The following is a 24,585-nucleotide window of genomic DNA, read 5'->3' as shown; positions in this document are numbered from 1 at the left end:
GGAGGATTATCCTGGTCAACACTGCTTCCGTTAGGAAGAAGCTTTAAGGACAAACACTAACACAAGTTCTGCCACGTACCCACGAACACCAGGACTTGAGGCAGGGCCAGAGCACTGCTCTACACAATTCACACCCACAGAGAACAGCAGTCCCAGCCTGAAGACCCAGGGTCTGTTCAGCTGGTGTCCAACAGCGGCTCAGGGGGTGCTGATACAAAGCTACTGCCACCTGCATGTTCTGTTTTACAAATAAGTCACGTTGCCCATTCAAAACCATTTGTTTTCCATTGTTGTAATGCAGTACCATGTGAAATACAACATATAGTCTTATATACTGGTTTTCACATCAAGCCTACTTTAAACAGCCTGTATTAAACTCCTTAATCAAACAACTCTTTCTCATTTAAGCTTGGAAAGCTCCAGCCTTTGCAGCTTTCTGGTACAAACACTGATACACTTTGTTAAACGCACCACAAAACAAAGCAGCTCAGGTCCACACTGCTCTATGCCTGGAAGCCAAAAGGACCTTTATTCCCTTAACACTGAGTTCCCCGAGAACTATTAAATCAAAGAGAAATGCAGATGGTTTCAGATGCAAAACTTGCTAAAACAATTTGAAAGAGTTTACAATTCAAACAGCAGAATAATCCCCATCGTCCATGGAATCATTCACATCTCAGGGCTCCACCATCCACAGAGGGACCGTACCACATCTCACAGCTCCAGAATGAATGACAAGCCTGCAAGATGAAAAATCTTCTGAATGTTCAGCATGATTCCAATCACTGTTACACTACGTGCATTTAAAGCTACACTGCTTAAATCAAATTGCATTGCTGTAGCCACAGCTCTGCAAGCAAATACGTTTTGTATGGTACAAAAATAAGCCCCCACTTTCTAGTTCCATTTCGGGCTTTCAGGAACATCTCCTTCTCTGAACAATAGGTCGGCTTGGAAGTTTTACTAAAAATAAAAGTTCAGAGCTGTGCCAAGCGATTTAGCTTGCAGAGGCAGAAATTCCCAAGCTCAAACACTCCCCACGTCTACTCAGAAGAATTTTTACTTTACTTTTCTGAATGCCAAAGAGGAGACAGCGATGTGAAGGATAGCTGTGTGGGATCAGCCAAAAGGGAAAACTCAGGCATTTCAATTTCCTCCTGTAAGCAGGTGTGGGCTTGACTCATCAAAGAGGCAGAGAACACCATTGGAAGTAATGAATTTTCACATTACTGCAGTGCACAGGGAACGCCGAGTCCATGGAAACACCACCCTCAGTAAGACAGAAGAGATCACGCCTGCCATTTGTAGATACAAAAGATTGTGAGCTGTGCCCAGAGAAAGCAGGACTTCAGCTCCCATGTGCTCGTAAAGCTTCTCCCAGGTACAGTTACATTTGTTCACTGCTCAGGCATGCAGAGAAGTGACTAAAAGAACAACAAAGCTGGGCTGCAACCTAATGAAATACGTGAGGCACAAAGGACACGGTGAAATCAGAGCTATCTGAGTTTCGGTTTTCCTTTAAATAGTAATCTGAAACATTGCCTAATCTCAGGATTTGACTGAGGGACTCCATTCACTCCTAAACCACTCCTCTCACTGTATCCCACAGCTGAGGCACGGGGAGGAATCAGCCGTTCCCCACATCCTTAAAAGGCAAAACAAAAACACAAGAAAACCTACGCACACAATTCTACATTCCATTTTTCACTAGAAATAAAACCCTTCAACGTAAACCAAGCACCACCTCCTACTATCTGAACTCTGTTACCACCACAGGCACCGCAGTGCCCACTTCCTTCTCTGTGCTGCTGCCACAACCCGCCGGCCCAGCAGCCCCGTCCCGCTCCATGGCACAGGATGCCATCCATGGCAGAGCCAGACCCCCAGAGAAGCTCCTGGCACAAGTTAGAGGCACCATGCGCAGGCAGCTTCCAACAGTTACCACCACCTTTTTTTCCCCATTCTATCTACAGCAACAGGCATTCCTACATTACGATGACATTTCGCGTGCACACCTTTCTTTTTTTCTTTAAGCTTTTATTTTTAGCAGCTGTGGTGCAACTGAAGCAAACCTCGTGGTCAGCCCGGCAGCCCCTCAGCCTTTGGGACAGGTGGTTCTGGGGCAGGCGGGAGGCAGCACTGAGCGCAGTGCTGTTACAGGCTGCACTCACACACACACCAACCCTTGTGTCCCAACAGCTCACGTCAGCACTTTCACAAGAAAGCAGTTCTAGTGACGATGCTGTCACACGTCACACCTCCAAGAGCACATCTTCCCCAAGACTTCCACGGCTGACACAGACCCCACCAGGCCAGTCGCCAACGCACCACTCCATTTTTCATCCTGCCAGCTCCAAGCTTCCACGCTTGCTCACATCAGCATCGTCCTCCAGCAGAACGCTCCCAGGACAAGGTGCTGGGGAAGGGCAGCTGACTGGGCTCAGGACATGAATTAGTCATGTTTGCCAAGTATTTTCCAAAGCAGAAATAACAGAACTGAACAATTTTCACCAAAAGTCACCAGGTGACTCCTTTCCCCTTCACAACTTTATAGCCCCAAGGCAAGCCAGCATTTGAAGTTTCAGGACCAGATCAAGACCGTACGTCATACAGTACTCCGAGCATATTTTAGCAGTTACAGACTCCAAGAAAACTCCAAATTTCATGAACTCTGTACAGATAGACTAAAGAATTCCAGGCGTACATGGACAAACTTCAGCATCTCCATCCACAGCCAGCAGCAGTAGAGGGAAGAGCCAAGGCAGAGCACAGGACATGCCAGCCCTCCCATTACAGCCACAAGAACCGGTTCTCCGTGTGCATTTGCTCCACCAGGCTTCCAAGGTGCAATGCTGCTCTGGGGCCCAGAACTGTGGCTGCTCTCAGCTGAAGTCTGGAGGAGAGCTGGAAGTCACACCTGCTCCTTTTTAGTTACAATCAACAATTGTCTTAGCTCAGGCTTTAGATGTGAGGAGTCTCTAAAGGCACTGAGTCTTCAGTTCACATGATGGAAATCCCTTCAGCCTTTGTATATATAGATTGTGTAGGACTGCCACTTGCCTTAACCATTTATCCATTCAGCTTAATTTTACTTAATTGTGATCGTTAAAGTTAAAAAAATTACTTTCTAAAGGCTCTGTAACTACACAATAAATTTCTCTGACAACGCAGTTTAGAACCGCTGCCTTTCATTAAGCAAACCATTCTCTAATATGCTGTTGCAGCATCAACTCGATCAGTTATGCTGCAGAAAGGCCTCAGAATAAATCAAGAGCCCATCCTCCACCAGAAAAGATAAAGTAACACTTCTCTGTCTCACCCTCAGCTGTGAAAGCAGCATGAAAATTAAAACCACAGGCATTTTTGTTGTTGTTTTGATGTGGAAGAAGAATTTACAAATTAACTGTAATGCATGACCTGAAGTGATTAACGGTAATCTTGCACCACTCGAGCTTCTCCTCCTATCTACACAGAAAGCACAGAAGATGAGAACACAGCTCCGCGTGCAGAGCAGAAGGCATCAAACACGCTGTTAGCATTCTGCCCTCTGCTTTTTATTCAAAGAAAAAACAGAAATCCCCCAAAGCTGCCACCCATCCAGGTACACCAAATGAGCAGCTTGTGCCGTGCCACCGCGCACCTCAGGGCAGACTCTACACTGCCCAGGGCAGCAGCAGGTCCTACACAGCTCAGAGGACGCAGGGTGCGGGACGCAAATGGCACACAATGCAGGCGACCAAGTCGGGCCCCCAGCAGGCAGGGCAGCCGCCACCGTCATATCTAAGGGGAGTGAGCACAGAGGAGCCTGGCTGAAAGGGCTGCTTTCCTCTGAAGAGAAACCCGTATCCCATTTGCATCAAGAAACAATTCAGCATTCTGCTGCCGGGATGGAAAAGCAGTGCGCAGCAAGCTTAAAGCAAGCTGAAGCACCTCCAACAACTCCAGAGCAGTGAACTTAAATCCAGGGACGCACCAGCAGCACGTTTTACATTCCTCTCCCCAAATACGCTATTTTAAATGAAGAAAGGAGAAAAGAAAAAGGATACTTAAAGAAGTCTGCAGCAACTGCCCCCCACTGTCACCTGCGCTCAACGGAGCAGCCCAGCACCAGCTGGAGCTGTGGGGTCACCGCAGCAAGCACCCGCACACACAGCAGCCTGCTGGCCTTGCTATCTACCTGCCTGCCCCAGCTTCACTCTGCGGTGCCCAAAGACACCCCAAGGCAAAGAAGGACATCTGAGATCTCCCACCAAGTTCATTATTAGCATAGCAGTTTAAAATAACGTTTACGCAAGAAATAGAAGTTATATTCCCACTATGTTCATCAACAGAATCAAAGAGTGCCGCGTGGGAAAAGCAAACACATCGCACAGCACAATAGCCAGCCTTTCCTTCTCCAGAAGCGCTATTCCTAGCTGCTCTACGTCAAAGAGTTCCCCAGATCTACTGAGCGGGACGAGAAGGTCAAAGAAAACAACAGTTGGCTTTCTCCAGCGTTTCACCAGCGAGCACAACAGGCAGCGGCAAAACCCCTCCCGCACGCTCGGCTGGCAAAGCAGCCCGGCGTCCCCCCGGCCCCGCGAGGACGCGAGTCGCGCACTGACCCGTTCGAGTTCCGCAGGCATGGATGCGCGGCGCCGGCCGCACCGCCCCCGGCACGGACGCGCCCCGCTCCCCGCGACCCCTCGGAGCGCGCAGCCTCCCGCTCCGGCCGCCTCCGCAGCCTCGTTCCCTCGCGAAGCTCGCTCCTCCCGCGACCCGAGCGGCTGCCTCCCTCCGGCCGGAGCCCATCCGGGGCGAAGAGCCCCGCGGAGAAGCGCCGCCGCCGCCCCGAGGGGAGGGAACCCCGCTCACGCGGCTCCGTTCCCGCCGCCCGGGCCCCGGGGGCGGGACCGACGGGCGGCCGGGGCCGGGCCACGCCCGACGGCTGCCAGAGCCCGGCCGGGGGGCACGGGGCGGGGCCGCCCCCAGCCGAGCCGCGTCTCTCGGGCCCGGGCCGCCGCCGGGGAGCCGCGCTGCCGCGTGCGCGAGACAAAGGGGGAAAGCGAGCGGCGGCCGCGTGCCGGGGAGCGCGGCGCGTCTTCCACGAGAGGGACGGCTGGCGACGAGGCACGAGAAAGGAAAGTGCCCGGCTCAATTACTTTTCGTACCCTGCTCGGAGATTAACGCCATTCCTAATGCAGCAGCGGCACTGGAAGGTCATCTGCAATCGCGGCTTCCTCCCTTTCGGACCTTGCACAGAAAGTGAGGCTGACGGCTCCAAGCGCGGCTGGCCTCGTTTCTTAAAACCATTCACCTGCTCGCAGACCTGGCCCGCGTTCGTGAAGATGCCGTCTCGCCGAAGTACGCGTTAGCACAACGAGCGCCAGCTGTGCCGCACCTTCCTCCCTCGCCCCGGGGCCGCACGCCCTGCCGGCAGCTCCCAGCCCCGTGCTGCTGCTGGGCTGCGAGCCCGGAGATGGAAGAGAGCCTTCCGAAGGGTCCAGTCGTGGGCTGGAACCCTTCTTTCCGCTTTCTCTGAGAAACCGCAGAAAGGAGACGTACTGAGAAGTACGGAGACGGGCGGTGGGAGAACGGGACGGGCAGGCGGGCACGAAACGACCGCGGGCAGCGCTGAACGCTGCGCGGGGTGCCGCCTTCCAGCTGCAGCCCCCCGAGCCCAGGGTAGGGCTGGTTTTGCTCGATTATACCGGGGCTCCAGCAGCAAACCGAAGCAATAAATAAATCCAAGCCTACAACAGCTGGTGGCTGAAGAAGGGTAATTAGGGACTGAAAGCTACTGGAATCAAATTAGAGACTGTCCTGGAAAACAGGGATGGTCGGAGCCAAAAGAACGAAAGGAAGGCGGAGCACAAGGGAGTTTCCTGTAATTCCCAGAAGAGGCACCTCAGCAGAAGAGGGCCTTTTCATCCTAGCTTTACAGTCCCTGAGAATTCTAAAACACACTTCCAGCATTAGTGCAATTAATGCGTCAATTAATACAAATCTCACCAGATAAACATGAAAAAATGACATTTAACACAGGTAGGAACGTGTCAGATATTTAATCCTCATTGCAGCTCTCCTATTGCAGCCCTAGTCAGGGTTCTAGCTGAACACCAGAGCCAAGGTTGGGCAGGTGAGGGGCAGAAGACAGCAGAGCTGCATTACCCAGCCCTGGGCAGTTTGGTTCAGCGTTACAAAGGCTGACAAAAGCAATGGTAGATTTTCTGCAAGGTTTGGTTGCAATAAAGTATTTGCTGTCGTGGGCAGAAAATAAGTCCATCTTAAAGACAGAGAACTCAGATGCAACTGGTAGCAGCCCTCAATAAAATACTTAGAAGTCAAAGCAAAGCAGAAGGAATGCATTTCGTCCCAGTGCCCTGTACTTGCACAGCTCTCCCCCTCCTCCTCACCCAGCTATTCTTCAGCTAACTAACAGAGCTCCACTTTTGTTGAGGCCATGCTGGCACAGAAAAGCACCATTCAATTTAGGCATGTACGTGGACATGTGCCAGACCTCCTTACACTGTCAAAGAAAAAACCTTACAAAGTCTATATCCATAGGGCGTTGTGGCAACCACGTGTGAATGCAGAACGATGAAACCAAAAACCTTCCTGGGCAGGCTTGCCAATTCTCTCACACTGCAAACCCCCCGGTACATCTGCAAGCCTGCAAGATTAGCACTGCCGAAGTCTGAAGTGCCACCTTCCAGAGTTGAGAACAATAACTTCCTCTCCAATATGTAGTAGATGTTGGGAGGCCTTCTGGTTATAAGGTAAACTTTTAAAATATTCTCACTCAAAACCAAAGTTGTTTTTTTTTAAGCAAAGAACTTCCTTTATTTTTTTTTTTTTTATGAGCTTGCAATATTTTGGAGCTCAAATACTTCTGAATGCTGGGGCTTGGCAATACTGAAGTAACTAATTACCTAAATAAGAGTTATGGATTAGATCCCTGAGGTGATACTCAATTTCCAAATTCTGGCCACAAACACACCATCCATCAGTACCGAACTGCTGACTACATCCCACAGTTGCCCCTTCCCTCCCCACTCCCCTTTTTAACTGAACTTTAATTTCCTAATTTATCACGTTTCCTACTGCCAAAAGCAGGCTGAGAACTGCCTTTTCTCTCTCGGAGAAATAAAGCACACAGGTAGGAAGAGCTTTAATTTTCTGGAAGACAGACAGGCACAGTATCTGGGCCAAGTTCTCCTTTTCATTTTCTCCCACTACCCTTAAAAAATTTAAATCAGTAGTGCTGCACTATGGCTTGATCTGCTCTCAGAGGCACTAAAACAAAAACAGTTCGCAGCTCTGCCTGGAAACACAACATACGGCCCAGCAATACGTAACACCCATAAACCCAACCGGGCGAGAAGTCACAAGATGAATCAGGAATTCCAGGTAACCATAGAGGCAAAAGCACCCACAGCAGCTCTCAGCATCAGACAGCTTCTGTTCACATGGGTGCCTTGCACACCAAGGTTGTATTTATTGCTGCTCCAGGGATTCCATGCCACAAATATACAAGGTAAGTGAGAGTACTAAAGAACAGCACACCACGATGTATCACTGAGCCACACTGTGATTATTTTAATGTGGGCAGATGAAAACAAGAATTTTTACTCCCAATGTGCGTTTTGTAATCTCTCACTACTATTTCCATCATTTTTGTTTGAAAAACTCCATTGATCCCTTCAAAGCATCTGTACTTGGTCCCAAATTGTTGCACGACTCTTGTAAGACAGAACCACCGTGGCACTTGTAACATTTAAAAATCCTTTTGCTTTCATACTGCAAGGTTAGAAACAGAGATGAAGCCAGATACCTTCATCAGGGAGGAGGCAGCATTCAGGGGGAGGAGGCTTCCACGCATCAGTGCTAAAGAGAAGGTCTAAAGCATCACAGAGCTGAAGACCAATATGACAAAGAAGCCACAGCCACACTCTGCAGTGGGCAACGTTAGGTACTTCAGTGAGTTCAAAGCACTGTCACTTGGAAACAAACAGCTTCCATCTTGCTACATCTAATATCAGTCAAGTCCATTTCATCCAAGTTGTCATATGACAGGATGAGAACAAGGGCAGTCTGGCAACAGCATTGCTTGCATTAGAAGTAAAGGACAAAGGAAGCCTCATGTCACCACATATAGGTTGCAGTCGAATGAATGCCCTATGTTTCTGCCTAGCAGCTTCACTTAGATAAGAATCAACTACATTTTACAGGATTAAAAATAGAAATAATAACTTCCACTTTAAGAAAAAAATTAAGATAGCATTACATTTATAAAGGAATGACAACAGCAAGGAAAAAAATCAGATTTAAGGTTGGGACTGCGGCCATAATTCCATATTGTAGTTATTGGAAAGGAAAACAAAGGCACTGCAAAGCATGAAAACCCAGCACTGCTCATCTTTCATTCCTGAGATTTTTTTATTCCTCCCCTCCCTGCCCTCAGATTTTCCAGATGATTTGTGCCACATTTCGAGCTGAACATTACAGTCACTTGCTCAGAAGATCAACGTACAGCATTCTCTCATTCAGAGGGGAAAAAGACTGGTTTCTCATTAATGTACAGGACTGATAGATGCCTATGCAATCAACTCATTTTTATGATCCTTTTCAAACTAATTACTGTCTTCCTCAAACCAAAACCTGAACATGCTTGGGTTCTTCTTTCCCGAAGAGAGAAGCAAGGTCTTTGTGTATGGCGTTTTGTTCCAGAGAAGCATTCTTATATTTGAAATACTTGCATATAGAGAATAAGACTGCAAGAAGAAAAAAAGCTGCTTCAGAAACAAGGAGAGTGGAGCTCTTCTCAGTCTTTTAACTACAGAACTCTAAAAACGTTCCTCCACCAGCAGTGAAAGGCACACGCTGCTTCAGTGCCTAAAGTGAGCTCAGGCAGTAACCTATAGTACTCCCAGTCACCACAACTATGGCTCAAAAAATAACCTCTTCAGCTAGTAATTTGATAGCTTAGAAATGGGAAGCAGCTTTTATATACGCATGTACACACACACCTCAAGCATAAACTCTGACATTCACTTGGAGGAAGGCTATCATTACAGCTGGCGCTCAGCCCCGGGCTGCCCATGGCCACCTCTGGCCGTTCTGCTCTCAGTCACTCCGATGACTTCAGTGAGCGACTCCACGGCCACGACGAAGAAAGCAAAGGAAGCAAAGCAAGCAAGAGCCTCACAGAGCCATGAGCAGCACGGCCTGAAGTAATGGAAGGCTCAGCCTTTATCAGCAACGTTGCAATCCAACTGCCATTCGTTTTCTGAGTAAATTCTCAGGAGTATATAGATACCCACAGCAGCAGAAATGGAATTGAAGAAAACTTTTGGTTTTAAAAGCCTTTGGATCCCAAACCACCACTTTGCTTACACACTACTCCTATGGTTTGTGCAAAGCACGCCTGCTGCAGCATGGGGATCTGCGAGGGAACGGCGCCCAGGGACCAACAGCCTTCTGTTGCCTGATGGGGATGAGGGCACGTGCACAGATCACAGCCCGTACTGACAGCAAAGTCTTGTCAAAGAACTGACAGAGGGTACAGAAAGGTTCTGTGAGGATTTGGAATACACTGCCTGATCTTGCAAGTCTCACACATCGTGCAGAGAATAGGTGCATGCTGCAAGCCGGATTCCTTGTCAATGTGTTTCTCTTATCTGTAGTTCTAGAAGAAAGCATTTCTACTGGCAGAGAAATGAAGCTATGGAAAATCATGAAACTGAATTTGTCATTCAAATAAAATAATTTTAAATTAATGGTGGCAATATTCTAAGCCAAGAAAGGTTAACAGATGCAGCAAATTGTTCTCACTTTCACACATCTTGGCTAACAAAGTAATACCCTTGCCTTTCAATTGCTTCCAAAACATCATTCAATAAAAAAGTCCCTTATAACAAAGGAAGTTGAGCCTTTCCAAGTCCAATGAAACCACAAAAATATTTCTGAAGCCATCAGGGAAAATGCAGCCATTGCTTTTTACAATTCAACTGCTCTCCTGCTGACAGACATCAGATGGCACCTTGGAATTCAGCAGAGCATGTACTTCAGAGAAGCGAAGCAGGGAGGTGAGGTACTGCTGATGATGAAGATGAGATACTCTGCAAAAGCATCTTGGTGCTAATAGGTGCATTCCCAGCCTGTCTATGTGAAAGGATAACATGGTATGTAATTATGTTTTGAAAAAACATATCATTTTGTTGGGAAGAGCAAGATAATTCCTTCTTTACCAGACAGGATCCTTCTCAGTCACTCAGTTCCCTTTTTAAATTTTTAAGTGATTCCTTTGAGATGTGCTTTTCAAACTAGATTTGCTGACATCGTTTCAAACATTTCTCAGATAATGCCTCAGATTTTCAGTGGATTCTGTTGCACGCCAACAGATTTGAGTCTCAAATAGCCCTACTAAGCGGGCGTTAGGTGCTCCCTATTCAAATCCCCTCTGGAAGGAACTTCACAGAATGATGTATTTGGTCAAATCTTCTTAGTTGTAGTTGAAATTCAGGCTGATATCCCCATTTGTTTACGTATCCATGTTTATGCTATTTAAGGCCTTACATGAAGACTGAAGAATAACCTAAAGAGAGAAGCTACAGTGAAAAACAGGAAAACCAGCAAGTGCAAATTCTGACAGATTACCACTCAATTCCATCTTTCAGAGGCTCTCAAACGCTGCACACCATGACGTCTGCCACACCAACCCTGTTCTTGTTTAGCTTTGTGCTCTCACATTCTTCATGCAAAACTGGAAGCAGGTTCTATGATTCCTCTTTGGATTCCTCTTGGCTAATCCCAGGCAGAAAGGCAAACAGCAGGAGCTCCTCAAGCTCACAGGGTTGTAATAAGCCACGCTGTCACTTTGGAAACTGCATTTGAGGCATCTGCAGTAATTCTCCAGCTGAATTCCTGTAAGATGCATGCTGGCTCAGCAGCACTGCCCTAAGCCACCAGCAGTTCTTTGCCCATGAATTCCCTGCACCTAGGTCCCACTACTACTGAGCTATCAGCAGATGATCCCAACTCTCCTGTAAACCTGGAGGTGCTCCTTTCGTACAGATGAGACAATGGTCAGAAAAAAGGAGGCAAAAGCTCCAGCCTCTGAGCTCAACTCAACAGCATCGTTCCCAACACAGTGGAAGCCAGAGGTAGGATCACACCTCATGCATGGAGAGCATCACATTCCTCTAAAAACAGCTGAGTAACAGCTTCTGGCTCCTCTTCATGCTGGGATTCATTGGGACTCATTGGGACAGCAGTTACCTCTCAGCCCACACCAAGTTCTATTGCAGAGCTCCAGACTCATTCTCCCGTGGGAATCGTGTTCCCAAGTCCCCACCCCCTGCATCCTTTGAATAGTTGCAGATACACAGAATCTGAAACCTGACCCTGGTCGTTCCTAGCCATTCACTGAGACTACTCTTACTGTGCTGAATTTGCAAACCAAACTAATGGCACAGCTACTGTGTGTGCTCCACAGGGAAAAAGAAGATGGGAGCTTAATTACAAAGGTGGGGAGCTGAGAGCAGTGGCACCAGCATGGGGAATGGGAAATAGCACTGCAGTGCCAGGGAGCTGTCATGAACCTACAGCTTTGTTGTCTGTACTCAGCCTTACTTGTAAGGCAAATAGTGCACGCCTTTCTCTGTGTTGTCAGTCCCCTATAATTGCCCAAATGTGTTATATAACAAAGGAAAAAATGCTCTACAGCCAAGAAGTACCACAAACCAAGCAATTAAATAGAATTTTGCACACTAAGCAGGGATGAAACTGCATTCTGTATGAAGTAGGGAGAGAGAAGAAAGGAAGCTGAGGCTTGGTGCAGCTCACAATCCTTTTTCTTCTTCCCTGCATATGTTCAAACATATTCAATGCTAATGCACCCATGTTCTTACTGCCAGTATACTGGAAATGCTTTCTAAATTCTAACAGTACACACAACACCATGTGAAAGGAGAATCTTAAATGTAATGAAACACAGAAAAGTTACTGTCGGGCCCGAACTCTAGCTCAGAAAAGTTAACGTGAAGGTATTTTCTTAGAAGCACAATTTGACCTAACCAAAGTACCTCTCTGAGTAGCAATGGGGAAAGTCTCTGAATGCAAACATTTCTGTTCAGCTCCCCAGCTTTGACAGCTTTTCTACAACCCATGAAGCCATGCCAATCTAAACCAACTCAGGAGCTCTGTGTTTAATAAGTTTCTTGTGTCTGATGCTTTGTTAAAAAGACAATATTCTTTATTATTAGAAAGTTATGTTCTGTATGGTTAGCCATCCAGTGATAACATCCCAGCTTCGAGCATTCAGCCCCCAATAGTACATGCCCTACACTCACTTTCGTGTCTTCTGCCCCTCCAACTTCAGTTCCAGCTGTGAAGAGCAGCAGAAGGCTGACTTGAAAAGAAGCAAAATAGAACCAGGAGGATTAGACCAAATCCCTCACACATGAAGAGTATTAAAATTTACCAAGCTTGTAAAAAAAAAAACAAAATCATCAACGAGAGACAATGTGTAGAAGATGCACGATAGGTGCTACTCACCAGCAACTCAGGGCTCATTGGCCTACGCCTGTATTTAGTGAATTTTTTTTAAAAACATTCTTTCAGTGCAAAGTTTAGGGATGCAAATGCAAAGAAATTAAAAAGCATCTCTGCTGTTTTTTAATGCAATCAAATTTTCACTTCCATAAACGAAGAGAGATGGGCTGCACTCATGGCTAAGACAGGAAACACAGTTAAGAACATAATTAAAAAACGAGAAGGATTTTTAGAAGGTTTTTATAAACCTGATAAAAGCTCTATGATTAAAAGCTCATGAAGTATTACATTTTCACAGTAGAGGAATGGCTTTTAGTAAGTAACTAATGACCTTTTGTCCACAGGGTTCTCAGCCTTGAAAAGCACTTCACTGGACCACTTCAAAATCTGCAGCACTGCACACATGAACCCTCTGCAGTCTTTCCCTGGAAAGCAGAGAGCTGGGGAACACAATTCCAGTCCTGGCTTTGCATCACAGTGCTCCTGCTGAGCTGAGCATCTTCCAAAAGTTAGAGTTAAAACAAATTCACATCACTGGGTACACACAGTAATTCAAACTAGCGTTAAATCCATGCAAGTTAGACAAGACATAGGTTGTATTTAACCACTTGTTCAACAGCAATTAGCAACATGCAGCACTTTGCTCCTGTTCACAGCTGGCTGATTATTGCCCGGTGCAGGAAGGGGAGAGGGGCACAAACCTCTGCAGCCTGAAGGTCTGGCTGGCGCTGACTTCCACAGAGGGCTGTGAAAACATTCTTTGCCCGCTCCTCTCTCTAAAAAGATTCTCATTAATATTAATAGATGCATTTCAGCATCATTTAGCACCTCTTATTGTGAGGACAGTATCTCCCAGAAACCCATCCTCTGGGAAAAAAAATCTCATTAAGAAATAATTCCTGCTATTCCTAATTAATACCTGAACAAACCACCTATGATCCATTTAGACTGTCCAAGAAATCAGCGTCTCCCATTAAAACAACTTCAAGATGCTTTTCAGAAAAATCCCTCCCGCTTTCCTCATTCAATACCAAGAAGTCTACACACAAACTTGTGGCAATTACAGCACATCCCTGACCTCCATTTGTAGAACCGACATCCTTATGAATGGCCAGAGCTCTGTGCTGTATATGCAAATGTCAACGAGCACACCACGTTCCCATGCTCCATTTGCATATCGAAATTCACACTGAACACACCGAATTCACTCATCAGTAAATGGAGTGAAAGAAGTCCCTCAACAGGCTGCCCAGGGTGAGGAGCTATTGTTGCAAATAAGCTTAAAGCTGGTATCAATAATAACAATAACAATAACAATAATAACAATTAGAATCGATGCTGGAACAGGGCCTCGATTTTTATCTCCTGAGGACTTCAGAAAAACTATTACACACTTGGCACATTGCCCACATCCTCCTTTCCTTTTCTCAAATTGTCCAATAGAAAAAGATTTTATTTCTTAAGAGAAATCTTTACAGAGAGAAAAAAAATACTGAGACTGTTTCAAAGCTCTCACTACAAAACCCGCCACTGAAACCCCTTGGATTCCATTCTGACAACCAAACATGGAAAACTGACGTTCGTTTGGAGAGATCATGAAAGGTTATTCAGCATTCTCATAACATGGAGATAACCCCCAATTCTTGCCCAAATTCTACACAGAATAACCAGATTGCATATAATCACTTTGACCACTCCTAAATGGAAAAGCTCCCACTGGAGTAATATTGTAATGTCTTACAACATGAAGCTGAACAGGGTGATAGAGATGAGCATCTCTACTGTGGAAGCATCTGACTAGTGCATGAGCAATCCCTACAGCCAGCAGAGCATATTATACATTTTAATTTGTGTGCTCTTGACAACAGACTGCAATAAATAATAAGAAAATTGTAATCACTCTACATTCTGCACAAGCCTGAATGTTTCATCCTTTATTTAATGCTATCTGACAAATGCTAGTATATTTGGGAGGAATTTGACCCTCAGTATGCTTCATGAAGATTCCTACAGATAACTGCACATTAAATATTAACGGTGCATATTTAGCTAACCAACTGTTTTATCTCTTTTAGAAGCTACTCAAAAGATTTCAACACAACTGAAGCCTTCCACCCCCTGATCCCAGAGCAGGGATGCACAGGTTGGTGTCACTTCCAGGAGGTGCAGTGCCATAGGAGCCACGTAGACCCCAGTGTCACTTCAATTCTTTCATTAAGCTTCCCAGGAATTGGTTAGACCTTTGGCCATAGCTGCAGAGAACTCACGCTTCATCAGTTCTGTGGGCAAGGAATTTCATTCTGAAGCTATTAATCATGCACTTTGCACAGTCATTCAGGAAAAAAAGAAATGAAGGTGAACTTGTGCCTACGTAATTTTTTTTTTTTTAATAGGAAAGGACATCTCCCCCCACCCCCACTTATCACAAGGATAACGGCCTCTCCATCTTCTACCCGCTGCTGTCACACTTCTAGCCTAACCACTGCAGAATGCTCCCTTCAAGTGAAGTCCCATACTCAGGCATCTGTATGAACAGAGGAGGGCAGCTATTAATAGGAACATTATGCTAATGTACATGGTCTAAATGCTGGCCTGAACACAGTTCAGTGCAGGTACAATTGTAGAGCTGCCTGGCACTATTGAGAAGCAACCTTTAGAATCCCCATAGCCTGGAGTCTCTCTGAACTGAACAGTGTTTTCTCCAGAAAGAGACCTTCACAAATGGTACTGCTGCTTCTGCATGACTTACCTTGCACGTCAGAGTAATTTGCTTAGTTTAAGTAATGTAAAGATGGAAGTAGTTTATTGCTGCAGTTAGAGAACACAAGTCAGACAAAACAGTATCTGGAAATCTAAAACTATCACAAAACTTAAGTTTGCATCATTAAAAAACGTCCATCATTCCAATAAACACAAAACAAATTATGACGTGCTCGTTAGACAACAATAAGGCTTCACAGGAGGGAAATTCCTGCTTTTCATGCTGTTCTCCCTATTCAGAGCCCAACTGTTTCTAATGGAAATTTTGTTTGCTATTGAGATTATGATTCAGCCGTGTTTTCCAGTCACCAGACCATCACCATACTTACAGCAAGGGCACGAATTTAAAGGAAACTGAAGATCTCCCTTTGGGACGCACACGTTTTACCAATATCCCACGAGCTAAGAGGAAGCAGGAGCACCATCTAAGCCAAGGCTTTGAAACCCAAGCTACCAAACTAAGCAATGAAACACATCAGCTCCGGGATACCAGAAGACAACTTATGGAACGAGATGCCAATGACAAACAGGATGCACCCGACTTTCTGGAATGGAAAATTCTTCAATAGGTGAACCGTAGCAACGGGTAAAATGAGCAGGCTGTTACCTGCAGGACAAGCTGCTGCCAGGCGGTTGCCAGTGGCTGACCATTGCCAATGTTGCAAATGCTCATGCGGTCTGCGGGCTGATTGGCACGCTCGAGTTGCAAGGAGACATTGCGCCGCTCTTCCTCGAGTGCACGGGTAAGCCGCTCAAAACGAGCTTCTTGCTCCTTAACAGATGCTAAAATGCTGGCAGCAGACCTGATATCATAGTCATCCATGATTGCTTTCAAATGCTCCTGCCTGTTAACTGACACGGGCAAATGGAGAGGGTTAGGCAAAGGGATGGGGAGGAGACAGGTCAGAGGTTAAGAATAAAAATGCACATTGTTAGTCACTGTACCAAAACAGCATTCACACTAAGCAGCAAATTCTACTACTCTTTGAAAAGACTTCCCTTTTCACTGATTTGATTTTCAATCTGAAGTAATTAATCCAGTGCTTCTCTATGAAAAATATACGCTCACCTTGGATAGACTTGATATTTAATTCCTTTGATCTTTTTGCTAAAACTGCTCGACAGGAATATACATCCCTCTTGCAGAACTAATCTCACTATGCAAATACTAACAGACTTGGAAAGAATTATACAAAACACAACTGGAGGGGTGAGGAATGCCACCTTTCTCTCTACAGACACCTGGCATGTTTGACTTGAACAGCAAACGAGAAGTCTAACATTTTTGAAGCTAAACTACATAGTACAAAAAACAATTGCATTCATTTTTCCAAGTGAATGGAATCCCCCCAAGTTTAGCAGACAGCAGCTGAAAATAGTTTTCCATTTTAAATTACAGGAGTATGCCGTAACATGAAAGATATTTTTAAATACAGACAGTGCAATTGCAGTTGAAATGCGCTTGATGATTTCAGCATGGGAGCCAATGAAGCAGTCCTTCATGCAGCTGTTCACTAATAATGTAAATGAAAAAGCCCAAATCAAACATCTTCAATGGAAAACACACAGGATTGCTTGTCTTTCAGTGCAGGAAAAAGAATTCAGAGAACTAGATGTGTGATGTATGTCCTGCCTTCTGTCTTCACGAGAGTTATGAAGAATTTAATTTAAAACTATTTCCACCTGTATGGTACACGGAGCAAAACTCCCCTTCAATTCACAGATCTATCATTCCAACATCAGTTAAGATGTTTTCATAACTGTATAAAACCAGCAACAGAACATAAGCATTAAGTGGTGGCTTCAATGGAATCCTTGTCACTAAAGCTAAACTAGTAACTAGTTTACTACTGCATGCTAGTAAAATACCTGCAGCTTTTTGGAGCAGAGCACACAGAGGTACAATTTTCTTCAGGTCCTGTAATCCAAGTGAATTTTATACCAATTTTATGCCAAGAGTTACACTACCTAGAAAGGACCCCTTCACGGGCATCAAAAGCAATGCTTCCTCTCACCAGAGAGATTCTTTGTTTCCCCCATCTATCAACAGTTAACAGGAGCACTGGTGATACCGAAGCTTGGCTTCCAGAAGCTGAGCATTTCATCGCTGTGCGTGAATTGGTGCTTTTTTCACATCCAATACATTTATCAGGCCTTTTTCCTGTGTTGAATCCATAGCAGCTAATAATAACGTTCTGCAGTATTCCCAAAAGAGAGGTATTAGTGAGTATAGCTACTCACTATATATGTGATAACTGCATGTTATCACGTAAGTTTGCTGGAAACTTATAAATAACCTTGAGGTTTCTCTTCTCCTGAAGCCATCCAGAAGGCCCACAAGACACTGAAGCAGAAGTGATTGACTAAAAACCCACAGCAGATACTTTGATTTCATCGGAAACAACCTGTCAATAGCTCTGTAGTTCAATGTTAGCTCCTAAAAAGTTGCTTTTGAAAGGAGTCCGAGTGTTGGAAAGCGTAAGGACTACTATGTATTAATTTCACAATGTTTGCCATCATGATTTCAGTTTCTCATGCTTTCAGCTCAGTAAGCAGAAGTGTAATATAATAGAAAGACTGTTCTTACTTATGCATTGGATTTAAATCCTGTTGATATCCTGAAGGAAAACCAAAAACCAAAGGGTTTCCAGATGCCACACACTGGTCAAACATAGACCATGTTGTCAACCATCCAACAGAAGAGTGAACTTGCAGGAAGTCCATGCAAGGCAGGACAGTACTGCAGGACTCACCTGCTACAGCTCAGCAAGATTTAGCCCCAGCACAGCTTACACAAATACAGCCATGCTTCCTGGACCTAAGCTGTCTGATGTGCAGCCAACTTGCAAATATCAACTTCTGTGCTTCCCTGCTTTGCACAGATGGAGCCAGCTTTGCCTCCCAGCAGTGCAGACATGCTTACAGATTCCTCAGGAGTTTTATCCTGGATGTATTCATCCTGGATGTTGAGATGAAACTCAGAAATCCAATGCAGGATGAAACTTTTCTGTCCTAAGTTAAACAACGGGCTTATGTGTCGTGATGGTAAGCCTACATACACATAACAGAAGGAAGCAGAATCAAACTATAGGAGTCCTAAGCATTCCTCCAGGTTTTTCATCAGGAAAAGGTCAGAACTGAGCTCTAGTGGAAAGTAATCACTGTAGAGCTCATCAAATATGCTGTAACAATTTACCGCATTTCTTCATGGAGACAAGAGTTCCATCTTAAAAACAAAAAAGCACTAAAAATTATTCAGCCTCAGATTAAGCTTCATTTCAAGGATTTAAAAGACTCTCTACTTAAAAAATACCTGAACCTCACCTGAGAACATATAACTGCAAGCTTCCTTTGTAGGACCTTCAGATTACACAGGGAGTTTGTTGTCTGCAGCTAAAACCACTTTTTCCTCATATGTGACCATGATATGAGATAGCTGTTCTCTTTTGGAAGCCCTGTGAGCTGGTAGGTCTATGGACTGAATTCAAAACATGAACCACTAGGACTGTGAGAAGAATACAAGATGTCAACTACAGTAACTAAATTCACAAAACACATTCCCTTTAAAATACACATTGAAAGTTTCTGTTCTGAGGAAAGGCATTAGCAAAAGCAGCATGTGAAACTGAAGCATCTCCTCTACTACAGATTCTGAAGCAGTAACAGCTTGAATGATTGAAGCTAATTCTGATGGCTTAGCTAATGTATAACTTTCAAGTCACATTCAGAGAACGTGACAGAGACCCCATTCTGAAAATTCCTAATGAGCTGTAAGAACTTGATGCCACACATGAGAGATCCTAGAAACTTGGGTTCTCTAAACAGTACAAATCTCTTGAGAGCTATAGAGATCTCCATGCAGAAAATGAAACATTAACCTCCTTCCAACAGTAAATGTGGTGCTTCTTTTTTCTGCACAAAGAAAGACATAAGGCTGAAAATAAACATATATTTTCAGACGTACAATTAGTGACCATAAAATTCCTAATTGCTATGCAGAAACAGCAGCAGGACCAGTAACTGCCTTTTAAGAACAATTGGACAAAGACCGGCTTCTGCATTTCAAATGATCTATTAGCAGATAAATACTTGTTTGCTGTTGATTGCACTCCCAGTTATTTACTCAGGGTTTCAACAATTTACATTATCAGCAGTCTAGACTACAGACTAGAGGAGGAAAACAGAAGTACTGACTCATGAGTTACTCAGGCCGCCACTAGCAATTTGCTGCAATTTGTGACTAAATTAAAGTGCACTGAAAAGCCTATGACTAAATGAAAATATTAGACCTATAGCAGCCAGGTAAAGTATATTCCTTAGGCTGCACTTCTAAAAACAGCAAACACTTTCCTATGAGGTGTCAAAGGCTACGCTGACAGCAGCAAATCCTCTCCCACCCGCCTATGTGACTCTAAATACATTATTGTGCTGTGTTAGAGTTGAAGCCAAGTAAGAGGATCTATTTTTTTTTTTTGACTGTTCATGTGAAGAACTAACGCATCAAATGACCACCTATAGGTCAATACAGCTTAAGTGCTCAAAAGGGATGAAAATCATCCCTGTGCAAAGGCGCCAAAGATGGGGAGCCTGTACACTGCTAATGCCCCAGCTCATGCTTGAGTTTGAAGGATCTTGGAGCTACTGGCGTGCCCAGGGTCACTTGGTCCTCTGCACACTAATTTTGGTAATACAGAATGTAGCTGATGGTCAATAACTGTCAAAGAGCCCTTGAAATAGAGGTATCAGTTTCTCTGATTTTTGTGCTTCTAAACTGAACAGTCCTTGAGAACCTCAAATCCCAGAACTGGGATCCTCAGAACGCTCTGCCTTTCTAAAGCAATTGCACACTATAGTGAGCTGTGCCTGAAGAGAGCAGCCCAGAGCATTGCAGAACCTTCTCTTGGGGAAAGGGAAGTGCCTCTCAAGGCACACAGGAAATGTCTCAGCTCCAATAGTCCAAATACTGAGCATTGCTATTGCACAGGACAGCCCAGTCTAAGTCCGCTAGGTCCTGCTAGCAAGAAATGATACTATGATGAGCAACAAGAAGCCTGTATGTACAGCAAATTAACAGCTGTAGTAGCAAACATGAAAGCATGCATGGAAACAGTTGCTATGTGCTTCTACAGGGAGGAAAAACATCAGCTTAAAAGCAAAAGTGGGACTAAAATAATTTGTGAAACTGAAGCATAGCGCATGCTAATTACGTTTTCACCCTGAAGAGCTGCAAGAGAGGAGCAGCACAAAATGACTGTTATCACCCATGCCGTATCACAAAGCATGCAGAGAAAACCAAGCAAGATACACACCTAGTGAATTACTGAGGTCTGAATGTCAGAGCTGCTGTGACATCACTCGCTAAGACTAGGAAAGTAGTGACAAAGTAGGACAGCAGCCTCAAGCAGAACCAGCTAGAAGAGAGGAAAGAAGAAAGAGTTGGTTAATAAGGTATTACAGCCTCTTCTGCATACAGTCACTTCCCAGGTTCTCCTTAGCATGTTGTATAAATTATTTATAATGCTGTTTTGCTCCTAAAATGGAAGAAAAAGAAAGAAACAACATTCAAAGGAGGCAATCTTGAGACTGCTGCAGACTACAAAGTAATACCAAAAAAGGTTTGTGATCTGTTATCAGCAGTCAATACCTGCAATTCCTGAGAGTCTGCTGAACTGGGGCAGATTAAACTGGAGCACTGAGTTTGAACATTACAGAACTGGATGTTGTAGCCAAACGTTTTACAACATAGAAATCTAACGTGACACCCTTTAATTAACAGCAATCATCTAGGCACACAACTTGGGCCTCGTTTTTGATGTATGAGCCCCCAAACAGCGCAGGATTGTTTCATGGATACCAATCAGAGGGTAGCTTTCTTTCTAAAAAATGCACGCAGCACAATAGTTTGAAGTCACTTTCTTTAGCCTGTTTGTAAGCAATCCTACAGGAAAACCAAGTGAAAGTAGGCTCTTGGATGTTAGGTCTTTTATTTAACTTGGTAAATCTCTGACCTGTTTAGTCATAAAACATTAAGCACCACACTTCTCTGGGTCACTGGTTGCAAATACAGTACCTGTTTTTGCTGGATAACATAGAGAATAGAATCCATTTCACAAAGGCATGGTTCCACGAAGCAGCATATCCGGTTTTAAGCTACAACCCTGCAGACATGCAGCAACCACACGGCACCAAGTACAGAGCCAGTACAAACTTACTTTTGCTGGTCCAAATATTTCAGAACACTTTCAAAGAGTAATTTTGCCCCAGCAGATTTCATGCTTGACCAGGTACCGTCTGCCTTCCTGAAGCCAGCATAAACACCATTTCATATCTTTCTGCCAAATTACCAGAAATAGGATCCTTTCATTGCATTGATTCAGTCTCAAAGGGCAAGGAATTGCCATGTGAAAGAGCAACAACTCATTTTCCTTAAACTAAAGGAAGTAAATGCTGTGCTCAGAACTTACTAGATAGAATAACAGCGGTGAGGGTATGCCCAAACATGAAAGCAAGGAGGCAGAGTGAGAGAAACACTAACCTGAAGTAAATGACCAAGAAGAATAAATTAAGCATAATTCAGTTTCTACAGACAAAAGAGCAATACTTTGCAAAAACAAATTCCAAATAAACTGCTTCTCAGACCTTACGGTGAGATCTGTCTTGAGCGCGGCTCTCCTGCTGCTGCTGCTCTGGTTGAGGGAGCTCTGATTTGACCCTTACGTGACAATCTCCAGCAATGAATAGCAATGAGGAATTCACAAAGAAGGCTATTTCAGTATAGTTCTCTCATAGGCACAGACAGACACGCTGTGTTGGCATCAAAAGAAACAAAAAAGCTGGTCAGGGCTTTTTTTTAATTGTTAGGACACAAGCAGTCTGTGAGACAAGGCTTCCACTAGGGAGAAGGCAAGAGGAGAGGAAATGCAGAACTAAGAAGGAGCTTTGGATCTTAAAAAGCACAGCAATGCATGCTACAGCTTGCCAGTTCTATCACTGCAGAAAAATGTCTGCATAAAGTATTTGAGCACTACATCAGTACAAGATTTCATCCAGACATCCAGCAGGAATCATTTCACAGAAACAAACTGCAGAGTTACAGAACAAACTACACTCTGGGCTTGGCAACACGCACAGAACCACATATACATACATCACTGCATGCACTGTGCTCTTCTAGGAGCTATATAGAGGTTCTACACAGCTTTTAATAAGTACTTAAATATATATGTAAGTATATATATATTTAAGCACACGTGTATATATATATACTTACATACACTAAAATATATAAATGTTGTATTATGTTATAGATCGTATATTATATACACTAATATGTATTTAAATATATGGAAATGGAGGATACATATATAAAAACTATACTAATTCAAAGCACTTCTTGCATCGTCACACCTGCACTTAATCTCACGCAGAAAGAAGTGCACTGAACAAAGTCCTCCCAGAACAGATACAAACCTGCTGGCAAAGGTGCATTTTGGATCACAGGCTCAGTTTGCAAGAACAAAGCTAATTCTACAATTGTACCAATGCCTACCACTGTCAGCAGAAATCTGCACTGAGACTTCTACCTTAATGTGCCACTTAAATACAGACCTTCTAGCTCATCTCTCCTGATTCACCTGTGCACATTTAAATGACACCAACCAGGGTCTTTCTATGGACTTGGAAAATGACTCCTCACTTCATAGCAACACATTACATCAAATTCTTCTGGATTTTCTTCTAAAATCCCATGCAGTGTTTTCAGGGCTTGATGACACAGCAGGCCCACATAGCTTTAATTATACTGTCATTCTGTCTCCCTAGTAAGATACACTTCTATTGCTACGGCATGCTCCCAAAGGGAGAGAAAAATAAATTAGAGAAATACAAAACACCTCTATAACTACATGCATACAATAGCATAAATAATTCAGAAGAGCATTATACAAAAATCACCCTTGTAAAGATATTTCAATATGAAGGAAAAGTTTTAGCTTATGAGTAGGTCTGCCCCAAAGTTCCATTTCATTCTGAAATTTATCATTTATAGACCAGAAGAGCATGACAGCGCCTTGCTGAAGCACAGCCCTTGCTCCTCCAGCCCTAGGAGCTTGTCTGCACCAAGTAAGCTTAATTCTTCAATCACAGAGCATTCGTTATGCCACACTTCCCCTGAAGATCAGCGTTGGTGTTAATTAAGCATAAAATAGCACAGCAAAGTGGTGCTGTGTTCGCTCACACTGAGTGTCCACCCTAAGGTTTAATGGAGTATGCGATGCACTGTGAGTTCACACTGTGCACTGCAAGTGCACAAATGCCTCCTCCCCCCACATTTTCACATGAGCATTTAGGTGAAGCAGTTTTTTTAAAATCACATACATATCAAAAGATGGGACAATGCAGAGATAGCTGCATTTGGACTTTGGTACAAGTCTGCAGAACATGAATGTGACAGCTCAAATCCCCTGCTATTGTTCCACCTCACTGAGTGCTAATTCCAAACTCAGTCAGGACCATGAAAACACAGGCATCATTCGTTTTTTTCATTGCCATCATTAAAAGAATCACTGGTTTGCAGAACTTAATTTCCATTTATCTACTTTACTCGGGTAGCATTTGGGAAACAGCACTTTATTCCCCCATATCAAGAAGCCAACCCTGTAACACAAATAGCATATCTGCTACTTCTCAAACCTATGACTCAATTTTCTTCGTGGCTTGAAATTCTGCAAGTATGATTGCTACTGGCCTGATTAGTTCACAGGCCAATCACTTTAACGCCCTACAGCACATGCCAACGCATCCTAAAACAGCTGCATGTCATTGATTTTTCAAAGGTCTCCCCCACTGAAATCAATAAGCAGCTCTACTTAAAAAACGGATTGCACTTTGTGGCCCCTTTCTGATTCATGTATATTCAGGTTTCAAGGTATTCTCACAGCTGCTGTTGGCAGAAGCTATAGCTATGAGCTGCAGCTCTGCCCTGACCGCAGCCCAACTCCCACTGCCGTGGCGTTTGCCTGGCCCTCCACACTGAGCAGAACCAACCTGCACCTGTCTGCATCAACTTTAACCTAGCAGAAAGCTCCACCAGAAAGCAGGAAATTTCAGTAGAAGATTGCCATTTTACTAAGTACTGCCTTCCACACAGCCAGAACAAAGCTCTCCAGCAGTGCAGCTTACATGAATGCAAGATTCCAGGTGTTGCAGTAACTGCCGGTGCACTAGCACTGCTACCTGCACTGGACAATATTGACAGACCTGGTCCATAAAGACTTCCTTACCATGCTGTAC

The 24,585-nt window shown here is 44.3% G+C and overlaps 1 protein-coding gene across 6 annotated transcripts in view; it reads right to left on the bottom strand.

Annotated features, from left to right (window-relative positions):
* The window catches only part of ARVCF (ARVCF delta catenin family member), a 210,537-nt gene that overhangs the window by 119,542 nt on the left and 66,410 nt on the right, over positions 1-24,585 (bottom strand). For 2 of the 6 annotated variants that reach the window (XM_042865425.1, XM_042865424.1), the window contains exons 4-5: positions 20,604-20,705; positions 15,902-16,146 (exon numbers count right to left, since the gene is read on the bottom strand). The exons of 1 other annotated variant lie outside the window; for it this stretch is intronic. In XM_042865425.1, coding sequence (XP_042721359.1) covers positions 15,902-16,117 — 216 coding nt within the window. In that variant the 5' untranslated portion in view covers positions 16,118-16,146; positions 20,604-20,705. Of the gene's footprint in view, positions 1-4,604; positions 4,664-5,296; positions 5,314-15,901; positions 16,147-20,603; positions 20,706-24,585 lie in introns of those variants that run through there. 3 more of the 6 variants (XM_042865432.1, XM_042865427.1, XM_042865426.1) reach the window with 3 other exon arrangements.

This window comes from Lagopus leucura, unplaced genomic scaffold (assembly GCF_019238085.1).
Source record: "Lagopus leucura isolate 7727_CA_CO unplaced genomic scaffold, USGS_WTPT01 Super-Scaffold_806, whole genome shotgun sequence".
Taxonomy (NCBI): domain Eukaryota; kingdom Metazoa; phylum Chordata; class Aves; order Galliformes; family Phasianidae; genus Lagopus; species Lagopus leucura.
Note: the sequence above shows the minus strand (reverse complement) of the source record. Positions and strands in the feature narration are given on the sequence as shown.